At 44.0% G+C, this 13,391-nt stretch overlaps 1 protein-coding gene across 1 annotated transcript in view; it reads right to left on the bottom strand.

The window, feature by feature from the left end:
- The window catches only part of stab1 (stabilin 1), a 126,187-nt gene that overhangs the window by 43,768 nt on the left and 69,028 nt on the right, over positions 1–13,391 (bottom strand). The window contains exons 42-51 of the mRNA XM_083939036.1: positions 12,660–12,731; positions 10,291–10,410; positions 10,152–10,199; positions 8,705–8,779; positions 7,441–7,587; positions 4,600–4,734; positions 4,445–4,504; positions 4,076–4,252; positions 2,085–2,174; positions 127–273 (exon numbers count right to left, since the gene is read on the bottom strand). Of these exons, the coding sequence (XP_083795162.1) occupies positions 127–273; positions 2,085–2,174; positions 4,076–4,252; positions 4,445–4,504; positions 4,600–4,734; positions 7,441–7,587; positions 8,705–8,779; positions 10,152–10,199; positions 10,291–10,410; positions 12,660–12,731 (1,071 nt within the window). The remainder of the gene's footprint in view (positions 1–126; positions 274–2,084; positions 2,175–4,075; positions 4,253–4,444; positions 4,505–4,599; positions 4,735–7,440; positions 7,588–8,704; positions 8,780–10,151; positions 10,200–10,290; positions 10,411–12,659; positions 12,732–13,391) is intronic.

Raw genomic sequence — 13,391 nt, 5'->3', positions numbered from 1 at the left:
AGGTAATCAGAGGTAAACATAGTTGTAATAGAGTAATTACTATAGCTAGTACAAGCATTAACAAATACACTGTGAGTTTTAAAGCAGTGAAGCAGTATTAAAAGCAAGAGCATTAGCTTTACTAACGTTAGTGGTTCTGTTCTCCAGGCTGTCGCAGAGCGCTCCCAGGCCAGGTGGCTCCAGTAACTGGTCGATGCCATATGCCACGCCCTCTTTGAAGTCCATGAAGCGCTCGACTATCCTGGCTTTGTTCTCATTTAACCATACGGCCCCCTGCAGACACACACACACACACACACACACACACACACACACACACACACACACACACACACACACACACACACACACACACACACACACACACACACACACACACACACACACACACACACACACACACACAGTAGAATAAGTGTTGGCTGGTATGAAAGTAGAATTCAGATGACTTAAAGTGACTTTCCGGCCTAAAAGGCTGGAGCGCTTTTAATTTGAGGGCCAGATACAGGAAGTCGTGACACTCAGGGCGCACTCACACTGTCCATCTGGACTGTGCCCAAGCACATTTCACGGCTAAAGTCTAGTTCGTTTGACCAGTGTGAGCGCTTGGGAGAGGTGGGCTTTTGTAAAGCACGTTTGCATATGTACAAGCACAAGCGTGAGCACATTCAGGAGCACGAGCACGAGGCCTACAACGGTTCTAATGTCATTTTCTGTGCGCCTGTTCGGACATAGAAAAAAGAAGGACAGACCATACACGGACATTTAACACAATGGCGGTGAAAGGTTCACGTTGGTGTGATGCGGAGGTGGAGTGTTTACTGCAGATTTGGTCGATGAAAAGATTCAAAAACAGCGCTGCTTTCCATTATGTGGCCAAAAGACCACACGCTTTTGTAAACAAAGCAACTTATGGCGATGACTTCAATCTATGCGTGTGACGTGTTACGGCGTGATGACGTATGGGCAGCAAGAAGCATTCACCGAGTCCCAGGTAGTGTGAGTACAAACGGGCCTGGGTCGCGGGGGGAGAGGGAGGGGGGGACAAGTACCCTAAAGAACGGGGCACGGTACAGACAGAAAGTGTGAGTGTGCCCTCAGTGTGTTTTTTTTTTTTTAACACAGCAGGTCTCTTTGACATCACGGTTAGACAGTTAACAGTTAAAAGCCAACCATGTCAGGAAAAAACGTCTAAAATATTGGATCACTTTGAAAAGAATAAGGATGACCTCAAGAAGCTCACATGAAACTTTGTAAGAAAATCTTTTCCCATCACTCGTCCTGGACGAACACGACCTCCCACCTAAACACGTGAGTAACGTTAGCCTAGCTGCCTGCCTATGGCGCCCGTTCAGACAGTCACCTTGCTGATTTTTTCCGACACATTCAGAATTCAAATCTGAAATAGTTTTCCAGTGTCATTAACAGGCGGCAGACTTATAGCGAGCGGCTGTGGGCACTTTAAAAAATGATTAAAAATTATGTTACTCAGTCGCTGAGGGGTGTGTGTATATACACGCATCCCTCAGTGACTGAGTAAGTCTGCCGCCTGTTAATGACACCGGATATATATATTTATATGGGTCAATTAGTTGACTTATTGCTCTAAATGACTACTACTACTCATTAAGCTGTTTTCATTCACACAAAGTATCGTTGTGGTATCGGTATTCAAGGTATCCCTATCGATACTCAGCTCTATTTATGATGGATGAGGAACAGCGACAGTATTTCTCTCTGTGTGACACCAGAGAAGGTTAATGAGCACATCAGGCTCAATGCAGCGTCTCTCCTCTGCGGGTCGTGCTGATGAAGCAGGAAGACATCACCAATTGATGTCGGGCTAAAATCACTTCCTGTTACCAGCTCTCGGTTCATTGATCCATTGATTGTCGGGGTCAGCGGGACACAGGATGTTGTGTCTGTCAGTGTGAAATGGTGTTCTCTCCAACATCACCACACCAACATGAGACAACACTAGTTACCATAGCAACAGCCAGCTGGCAGGTGCAGATGCCAACATGGCTTCCTGTTTGGTTTGTATGTGTGTGTGTGTGTGTGTGTGTGTGTGTGTGTTTTCTCACCACCAGGGTCTTGTCACAGCTGTACTTGATGGTGGATCCGTGCATGGTGCGGAACGATGAGAATCTATCCGGCTGACTGATACCCATCACCTACACACACACACACACACACACACACACACACACACACACACACACACACACACACACACACACACACACACACACACACACACACACACACACACACACACACACACACACACACACACACACACACACACACACACACACACACACAAAGAAAATCACATTGACTGTTGATCGATTGATTGACAGGCAGACGTATTTCAGGCTTTCTAGTGTAGCCAGTGGATATCTGAGCCAAGACTTCCTCTTCTGAGTGCCAGTCATTGTTTACGGTCCGATTATCAATGTGAGACACAAGAATGGAGTAGGAATTGAGACACAGCGTCTCTATAAACAGATATCTGCATACAGATGCAGCATCACGAGATGTGCCGGCTTAAACAGCGAGACAGCAGCATGTTACAGTAATAACTGTGTTTCTATGAATGAATACCGAGTAGGGATGGGTACGAGTAGTTAATTCCAAGATCGAGGGCCCGCATCAATTCCTCAAGGGCCAATCGAGCACTCGTTTTTCTAGATCCATTTTTAGAACGCAACTCATCTTCCTGCGGGAATAATGATGCAGCACAGCCTACCCAACACCTGGTGCTTATTCTCAATCAAACCTCACAGTTGCCATTTAAAGATTTATTTTTTCACAACCACAACTTTAAAACATTGTTTCCTCACAAAAACGTAATTAAATCCTTGTTCGTATTCATTCGTAATGATCAGAGAACATGTGCTCCTTTGGCACAGAGGTGGCCGGTATCAGCAGCTGCTGCTTTGACACAACGCTCAGTTTTTTGTCCCTGTGTCTGCTGGACTTTCACCGCTCCAGTGGGTTTTTCTGAGGACGAATGCACGACTCACTGAAACAAGCTTCTAGCTCGTTGATGTCCATATTTTCAAACCAGCCCTCCTGAAGAGGGTGTCCAGTACCTCGACGTTGCAACCCCAAACGTCACTGCTTTCACGCTCCATGTGGTCTGGGCCTTGCACAATAACCCCGTCATGTAGGTCACACACCTTCTCTGATGGTGAGAAATCGAAGGTGTTCGTGTCTTGGGTCAAAAGCAAAAGGTGCTGCACCCACACATAGAAAACTTGAGTGCCGTAGTTTAACAATCGAGTTAATTTGAAACAAGAACTACTCAGAATTGATCACTCACGCCCCTCCCCAATACAAAGTGTAACATTTCGTATAAATGGAGCGCTGTTTCCCCAGATTTTTTATGAATTTGGGTTTAAATTAATCTTCAACCGTATGCACTTTAAATCAGTTTAAAGTATAACTAATTACATGATAATTGAATATAAATATACGATTTTGAAGTCGAAAAAAACTAAATCAAAACTAAAACTAGTGTATATTTTGAATTAAAATTAATTAAATCAATAGGGTGAGAAGTTCAGCATCCGTGAGGAGCTCAGAGTAGAGCCGCTGCTCCTTTGCGTTGAAAGGAGCCAGTTGAGGTGGTTCAGGATCATCTGGTAAGGATGAACCCTGGGCGCCTCCCTAGGGAGGTGTTCCAGGCACGTCCAGCTGGGAGGAGGCCTCGGGGAAGACCCAGGACCAGGTGGAGAGATTATATCTCCACACTGGCCTGGGAATGCCTCAGGATCCCCCAGTTAGAGCTGGTTAATGTGGCCCGAGAAAGGGAAGTTTGGGGTCCCCTGTTAAAGCTGCTGCCCCCGCGACCCGACCCCGGATAAGCGGATAAGAGTTGAGATGAGATGAGATTAATTAAATCAGTTTGATTGTAAATGTCTTCTCGTATCCGTTTATGAAGTAAGAGCATATTATTTGATTAATTTTCATTGCACCCCAAAGGTTTTTTATGCACATTTGCTCTTTGGGAAGTAACTTAGTGTCAAGCCCTGTTTGATACTGATCATCTTCCTTCTCCTCTTCCTACCTTGGAGTTGCGTATGATGTGAGCCTTCACCAAGGCAGCCACTTGATCTCGGTGATCTGGGCTGGAGAGCCAGTGCTGTCTTTCAGCTGACAGGGAGCTGAGGGCTTTGTCTGTGGGCCAGAACATGGTGAACGGCTGGTGGATGGACATCTGGAGCACAGGGAGTAACCCTGCATCCTGTAGGAAAAGAGTACACAGTAAATAACACTGTCAGTCCTCACATTAGCAGTATAAGTTATGATAGGTAAGTTTTGTTTGTGTTCTCATTTAAACAAAGGTGAAGAGTGCAGTAGAGGAAGGAGTTGATGTAATAAGAGACAGATAGGTTAAGTGGTGGAAGGGTATTTTAAGGAGAAGGTGGATTTTTACCTCCACGAGTTTGTAGAAGCGACTGTAACCATAAAACTCAGCCGCTGACGTTAAGTTCATCTAAATGGAGAAAGAAGGAGAGAGGTCACACCGCCTGTCTGTCAATTGTGATTGATCATCAATCACTTTATTAATTTAAAGCAAACTCAGCGCACCGTGTTAGGCTTGATGCTCGGTTTGTCCTGCAGCCTGTAGGGCGTCAACATCGTGTCGATGTGGTGAATGACTCCGTTAAACGTGGTGTAATCGCTCTTCACGATCCTCGATCTGTTGTTGATCCAGACTGAACCCTGCACAGAGACGAAGACAGGGAGCGGTGAGGCAGACGGGTAGAAACAAAGGCGAGGTGAGTGGAAAGGTGCATTGTGAAACGGTTGAAGACAAAGACAGAGTTTACAGAGAGAGAGACAGAGTTTACAGAGAGAGAGAGGGATTTTAAACTCATCAATCTCAACAGACATGAGTCATTTTAACCGCTCCATGATGATCTGCTCCACTGTTACCTTTCAGATGTATGCTGATGATGCAGTCATATATCTACATGCTAAAATCAGGAGGCAAGCAGCAGATATGTTATCAGCTACAATGGTCAACATCACAAATTGGTTGGCAAACTCATGTCTGCACCTCAATGTCAATAAAACAGTATGTATGTTTTTTGCAAAATCTGCAAATAAGGATCCAGATCCTCCTGTTACGATAGAGCATGGGTGTCAAACTGATCCAGTAAAGGGTCGCTGTGGCTGCAGGTTTTCATTCCAACCAATCAAAAACACACCTGACTCGACTTACTCAATCACCTGAACTGTCTTCACACAGTTGATTTGTTGGACCAGGTGTGTTTTTGCTTGGTTAGAATGAAAACCTGCAGCCACAGCGGAGCTTTACTGGATCAGTTTGACGCCCATGCGATAGAGGGAAGAACACTCTTAGTGGTACAAGGGGTTTAAATATAGAGGAATATTAATAGACTCAAAACTTTTAAATCACAAGTTAAAAAAGTAGTGAACCAGAATCAAATTTAATTTGACAAACATCAGACATATTAGGAATAATTTAACTATGGAGGCCTCAAAGTTGTACATGAATGGCCTGATTTTAACACACATGAACTCCTGTTTCACCAGTTGGACACAAACAGGACGGACCACATTAAGATCAGTGGAGACACTTTATAAATAGACGCTGGACAAAAAGTCAAAATCATATCATTATTGTAAAATCCTAACTAAATATAATTCATTAAACTGGGAAAACATGATTAAATTAGCCGACATTTTACTTGAATATAAAATATTTCATCGTTTGGCTCCAGCTCCACTCAATGAACTCATCACACAAAATCATAACACATCTACAGAAAGAGCATCTGCAACAGAACGGATTGTAAAACTCCTTGTAAAAAAAGTAGTTTTGGGCAGTCAGTCTTTTCTTATGGAGCAGCACATACTTGGATTACTATACCCACAGAACAAAGGAACATCACATCCTTGAAATCATTTTCTACATCTGTAAAACAATGGCTATTTGAAAATCAGACATGCAGTCATAATCAGGATTAATGTACGTTACTCTGTCCTTACTTGTAGTTTGTGCACTTATGCTCATTGTCTATGTTTATACTGTGTATGCTCATTGACTGTGCATGATGCCTTTGTCTGTGCTTAAATTATTATGTATTTAAATAAACTCGTCGTTCCTAGAGTCTCCAAAAGTAGAATGGGAGGCAGAGCCTTCAGCTACCAAGCTCCTCTCCTGTGGAACAAACTCCCAAGTGTTATTCAGATTACAGACACTGTCCCCATATTTAAGAGGCAACTTAAAACTTTCCTCTTTGATAAAACTTACAGCTAGGGCTTACGAGCCCTTAGCAATGTTGTTATTTTTAAGCTGATTTTGTTCTGCTTAATGATGCTGCTATAGGCCTAGTCTGCCGGGGGACAATACTTTTCCTGATCCTCTGAGCTTCTCTCCTCTCTGTCTGTATCTTTCATGTCTCATCAATGCATGTTACTAATTCACTTCTTCCCCGGAGTTGTTTGTGCTTTGTCGTCTCGCAGGTCTCTACTGATCGTGGTGGTGCCTGCTGCCGTGGTCCTGTGTGACGCTTCCTGCTGCTGTTATAATCTATCACCTTAGCTGTGCTTGTTTCTACTATTCTGCTGTATTAATAAGTCATATTCACATTACTATAGATATTATTATAGTTACTGGAAGTGTGTCTGTCTCTGTCTTTGTGTCTCTCTCTGTCCATCTGTCCGTCTTTTCTCTCTCTCTCTCTCCTTCTATTCCTCTCTCCGGTGCAGACAGATGTCCGTCTTCCACAGAGCTGGGTCTGTCTGTTCGTTCCTGTCTGTTATAGGGAAGGTTTTCAACGCCACCGTACTCTACGGGGGAATTGTTGGGTCTGTGTAGATCATAAATAAGTCATAGAGTGTGGTCTTTACCTACTCATCAACCTGCTGGGGACTGCAGATGAAAATTAGCCTGCATTACTAAATCTGGCACATTTACATGTGGGACTTTGTTGCTCTTGTTAATTAATGTGCGTTTTCCGTTTTAAATAAATAAATCAAATCAAATCAAATGTGCACGAGGGTTGGGTACTGTTCACATTTTAACTGATACCTTTTTTTGGTACTTAATTTTCTGTGTGATAGCAAAAAAAAAGTCCAAACCTATTTATTCTCCCCTCCTCCCTACAACCTTCAGCCTGTCAGTCTAACACCAGGGCATAGAGAACGATGTTGTCTGTGTCTCAGAGGAAGTGTACTTTCATGGCGTGGTCAAAGTCGAAGTTGAGAAAAAAGATTTGCGAAGATTCACTAAACCTACATGAGCAAATCCACCGCTCGCAGAAATACAAATGAAGGAGTTTCACCACAAAATGTCATTGTCTTGAATGCTGGTATGCCTTTAATGAAGCTAAGTTTAGCTCTGTGTGTGTGTGTGTGTGTGTGTGTGTGTGTGTGTGTGTGTGTGTGTGTGTGTGTTACCTGCTGAAGGCTAAAGTCCAGTGTGTATCCTGACGTTGAGACAGCGTGCTTGGTGGTTTTGAGGTCACTTAAGGTCAAAATCTCGCAGGACACAATGTGGTAACGTGTCAGTTCCAAAACACGACCAAACCGGATCCATTCCTCTACCTACACACACACACACACACACACACACACACACACACACACACACACACACACACACACACACACACACACACACACACACACACACACACACACACACACACACACACACACACACACACACACACACACACACACACACGATGTAAATACCATACCATTTTCAAGGAGTTTTCTTCACAAAACACGACACTTTCTGGGGCGGCAGTAGCTAGATAGGTGACTTGGCTGGGAACCGGATGGTTGCCGGTTCGAGTCCCTGTGTGGACCATGAATGGAGCGTGGACTGGTGGCTGGAGAGGTGCCAGTTCATCTCCTGGGCATTGCTGAGGTGCTGTTGAGCAAGGCACTGAACTCCCAACTGCTCGGGGTGCTGGTCACTGGCAGCCCTCCATTCTCTCTCTCCATTAATTGCATGTATACAGGTCCTGTCTGTGTGTGTGTGTGTATTTTGGGCCTGTGTGTGTGTAACATGTTTAATAACAATAGAGTGAAAAAATCAAATTTCCCTGTTGCGGGATTAAGAAAGTTCTTCTTCTTCTTCTTCTTCTTCTCAGAAAAGCTTATAATTTACAAAGTTAAGATGCCTGAAGTCAAACTTGAGCTGGCGGGTAGTTGACATAAATATTTCCAGTAGTTTTAAGTCAAAAGCGTTTACTACTTAATGTTGATGACTCGTCAGGTGTCACACAGTCACAAAAAAGGTCCATTCACCAATTTCGGTGAGATATTTTGCAACAAAACCAAATTAAAAACCATCAGCATAACGTTAGCCAGCTAGTTGACTAACTGCTTTAGTGTCATACAGCTCATCCAATCAACAAGTCGAGTTTCTGAGGGAGAAGCTTGAACACTATTCAAATGTTCCAGGACAACGTAGATTATTTCCAGGATACCTGATGATTTTTCCAGGTGTTTCCATGACTGGAAAACTTCTCTCTAATGTCCAGGTGTTGCCGGACGTGCAGGAACTCTGACTAGCAACCATATTCCAGATTTTCCGACAACAAATTGACTTGTTTATGATTAATATTGAGGTCGTGCTTGTGTCTAAATCTTAAACATAAGATTAGTCACATTATTATCATGATACACAAAGTGGAGACGCTGTACGCACAGAGGAGTAGTTGTTGGATTCCGCCAAAGGGACGAAGACGGTGAACGGTCCATCACCGTAAAGACTACGAGAGCTCTGAGAAACACAAAGAGAACAAAGTGAACTCATGATGACGGATCAAGGGCCTGCGAGATACAAGAAGCTCGTATAGAGGCTGCTGTTACTGCATAAACATACATTTAATTTAAATTTTAAATGGTAGTTTAAATAGGTAGTTTTATATCTCCATGACAGCATATATCATGACAAAGCATATTTTCTGGTAACGCAAATATAGCAACAAAGTAGTTAATATGAAATAACGACATTGGTAATATGGCCTATTTTGTCTAAACGTTATATACTTGCAAAATGAGCATAATGTGCAAGAATCAGAACATTAAGCGTCAGCAAAATGACGTAAGTATCGCTGAAATGCAGTTCGGCCGCTGTTAGGTTAGAAATAAATATAAACAAATTATAATGTAGACATTTTTATAAAGTTTTGACAATTTGTATCGTCATATCTCCCAGAAAAAATGTATTTTAATATCAGTTTCAGACTTAGAATCAGAGTTCCCATGTCGTGATTGCTTCAATTTCATGTGTAAGCACTGAGGCACTTTGAAGCAATTCTTACCTTTCTGGCATTTTTACACTTTTCTTTTGTAATAAAATGCTCCTAATAAGCGTACGGCACTAATATGTAAAAGAAATCCACCAGGTGTTGAATTGGAAGCCTCCTCCAGCTGGGAGGAGGCCTCGGGGAAGACCCAGGACCAGGTGGAGAGATTAGATCTCCACACTGGCCTGGGAACGCCTCAGGATCCCCCAGTTAGAGCTGGTTAATGTGGCCCAGGAAAGGGAAGTTTGGGGTCCCCTGCTAAAGCTGCTGCCCCCGCGACCCGACCCCAGATAAGCGGATGAAGATGAGATGAGATGAGATGAATACTCAAGTCTTATGTTTCAGATAAAAGTCTGACCAATAATTTTATTCGGTCCGATTTAAATTATTTGCGGAGCTTCCTGTCGGTCATCGTCGCTCTGTTTCACATGCTCTGATAATGCTGCGTTCATGTGCCATGGGAAGTCTAAGATTCGGACCTCCAACTATGCAAAGTGCACTGGAATCTGTGGTAGGTCGAATTCAATAGTAGGAGGTTCCACTTGGACAGTCATTCCAGTGCATTTTGCCAAGTTGGAGGTCCGAAATTTCGGACTTCCTATGGCTCTTGAACGCAGCATTTCTCTCTCAACACACAGGGGTGCTTCAGAGGTCAGGCAGGGGGAAGAGGGTGGGACTCTCGAAGGAAGCGCCGTGAGACATGCAAGAAAGGTAAGAATTGCTTTAAATGAAGATCAACCCAGAGAGCAGAAGGAGCGAAAATGTTTGGGAACCCATGATCTAAGTTTTAGTGTCACGTTAATAACTGGAGGTTTAATTTACGTGGATTTCAACGTGACTCACAGAAAGCATTCGACGGAAAAAGGAGTTTTCTTGTTGTCGGAACAGCTCCTGCAAGACAGACAGAAAACACAACTTCCTGTGAGGGGGGAGGCAGTGGGAGGTCAGAGGTGAGGGGAGAGTCAGAGGTCATGTGACTCACATTGTTTGTGTTTCCATGGCAATCCAAACCATCACCCACGTAGCCTCTGTGGCAGGAGCAGTTCTTCTGACCATCACCCAAATACTCACAACGAGCATTCCTACTGCAGCCGCCATTGTTCTGCACGCACACGCACACACGCACACACGCACACGCACACGCACACGCACACGCACACACACACACACACACACACACACACACACACACACACACACACACACACACACACACACACACACACACACACACACAAATAATTAATTTGGCTGATACAGCACAAGCGTTAACAGAACAATTTTAATTTTTGATAGAAATCAAAGATGGATGTTTCTGATTAGTTGAGTCTGTGCACTGCAACAAACGTCTTAGCATGGAGCCGGCACAAGGCAGCAAAATATGAATAAAATTGAATTATTCAAAAGTTTATATTTATATATTTATATTAGGTCTCGGGTGCAAGCGGCCGAAATGTGTTTCCTCAGGAGGGGGGCTGGAGTCTCCCTTAGAGAGAGGGGGAGAAGTTCAGCATCCGTGAGGAACTCGGAGTAGAGCCGCTGCTTCTTAGGGTTGAAAGGAGCCAGTTGAGGTGGTTCAGGATCATCTAGTAAGGATGAACCCTGGGCGCCTCCCTAGGGAGGTGTTCAAGACACGGCCAGCTGGGAGGAGGCCTCGGGGAAGACCCAGGACCAGGTGGAGAGATTAGATCTCCACACTGGCCTGGGAACGCCTCAGGATCCCCCAGTTAGAGCTGGTTAATGTGGCCCGGGAAAGGGAAGTTTGGGGTCCCCTGCTAAAGCTGCTGCCCCCACGACCCGATCCGTATAAGCGGATGAAGATGAGATGAAAAGTTTATATTAACCAAATGCTCAGTGGCCATATTCACAAAACCTCTTAACAGTAGGTCCCAACCTTCAGATTTACGTGTAACTCTTTTAAAATAAGGGGCATTTCACTCCTAATTTTAGGACTCCTGACTTTTTAAGAGTGTAAGTGTAATTCACAAAGCATTTTAGCGCTAAAAGTAGCTCCTAAATCTATCAAACCAAGTCACTCAGAGTATCACCTTAATGGAGATGACATTATGAATGTGGTAGAGTTGGTCAGGGATGACATCACATCCCTAACCAATAAAAAACACCAAATATCACCGCATATTAAAGTTGGTACAACTCTCCGCGGTTTGGCCACAGGACAAACGCAGCTGTGCTGTTGGTCAGGAGGATTTTGCTCCAGACGATAAACGTCCTATCCAGACCCGACATAGTGCTGCAGTTCATTCACCTCCACATTGAAGTGTTTTATATCATAAATTCACTCTTAGGGACTCGTTCCCTCTCAGCCAATCACTGTGGGCACAGAAAGGATGAACATGATGTCATCCATAACAACGAGGTCAAGCCCGCCCTCTCGTCTCAACGTCTCCTTAGTAAAAGTCGGTCTCAGAGGCTTTGGGAATAAGTTTGTAGAAATTAATCTGAACTAAGAACTTTTAGTCCTTAGGAGAACTCTTAGTGCTAAGATAAAAGGTTTTTATGAGTACGGCCCAAGAACAGCAGGAGTTGAAGTGAGCTTCAGCAATAACCAAAAACATCATCTCCTTGTTAATAAACCTTTAAAAGCAGAAAACACGAGACGAGAATGTGAGGAAACTGTTGGAGGAACATAATTATATCTATACAGTTTGGGTGATACCAGTGTTTCTCACTACTCTTACTGTCTGACAACAACAACAACAACAATAATAATAATAATGAGGCGACACGATGGTTAGCACTGTCGCCTCACAGCAAGAGGGTTCTTGGCTTGAACCCGGCTGGGGCCCTTCTGTGTGGAGTTTGCATGTTGTCCCCGTGTCTGCGTGGGTTTTCTCCGGGTTCTCCGGTTTCCTCCCACAGTCCAAAGACGTGCAGGTGTTCGGTTCATTGATGACTCTAAATCACCCGTAGGTGTGAATGGTTGTCTGTCTCTGTTCGTCTCTATGTGTCCTGTGATAGACTGGCGTCCTGTCCAGGGTGTACGCCGCCTCACACCCGATGTCAGCTGGGATCGGCTCCAGCCCCCCGCGACCCCGACAGGGACAAGAGGTTGAAGATGAATGAATGATAATAATAATAATCCTGTTGCTACCACAGAATATATTGATTTTCCAGAGGGAATGGAGATAAAAGTTCAACTTCCTAATGATGATCACTATAGTCTCACTATCTCACTGTGGAACAGCTCACTGTCAGGAGATTTAAATAATTAATGAGGATATCCTGATGTGTGATATGTGCTGGGAGAGGTGCAGGTAAACATGACTGTAACAAGACAAGACAGAAAACAGATGACTGCACAAGAATTAACAAGATGACACACAGACGTACATTTCTGCAGGGGTTGAGGGGGTAACAGATGTTCCCAAATCGTGAATATCCCACCCGACAACTGCAGGCCGTCTGGAGACGACAACAGAGCAGAAAGAGAAAAACAGTCAGTAAATAAAACAGTCACTTAATCCACGTATGAACTGCCAATCAACAGATCAAATAACAGTTCCTTTCAAACCCCAAATCTATCTTTTGAGTCGTAAACACAGTATTGTTGTTTCAGGGGAGAAGTTAACGACAACAGCCACCGTTTGATCGGCTACACCACACAGGGGACTGTGACTGTGCAGCCACACACACAGCAGGTTACTCTGACAACCTGTTACACTTCGGGTCAGTGTCCTGCTCTCAGTGGTCCGAATTTACGATAAAGTTGTTCTCATTTACATGTTTTTGGTGACAACTGAAGGAGTATGAAATAACTCTTTAATCGTAAACACTACGCTCCAGCAGTCATTCCCAAGCTGCTGCGCTGTGATGATAAAATCCTTGTTTTGCAATCGCGTCGTGATGAAAATCTCTGGTGATGGGACCAGTTGGATCCGGACAGTGGCATATAGTGGACAGAAGGGGTCATTGCTCTGCTGTGTGTGTACACATGGGATTAAGATTAATGACCTGAGACTACGTTTGAGGAAAGACAAAGTCCTTCTTAACTTTACTGTCTCTGTCTGCGGCTGACATCACTGTCAAGGTTTTCCTCGTACACACTGAAACACTAATGCGAAC

The sequence above is a fragment of the Echiichthys vipera genome (genome assembly GCF_963691815.1).
Source record: "Echiichthys vipera genome assembly, chromosome: X".
Taxonomy (NCBI): domain Eukaryota; kingdom Metazoa; phylum Chordata; class Actinopteri; order Perciformes; family Trachinidae; genus Echiichthys; species Echiichthys vipera.
The sequence above is the reverse complement of the archived record's forward strand: the minus strand, read 5'-3'. Positions and strand labels throughout refer to the sequence as shown.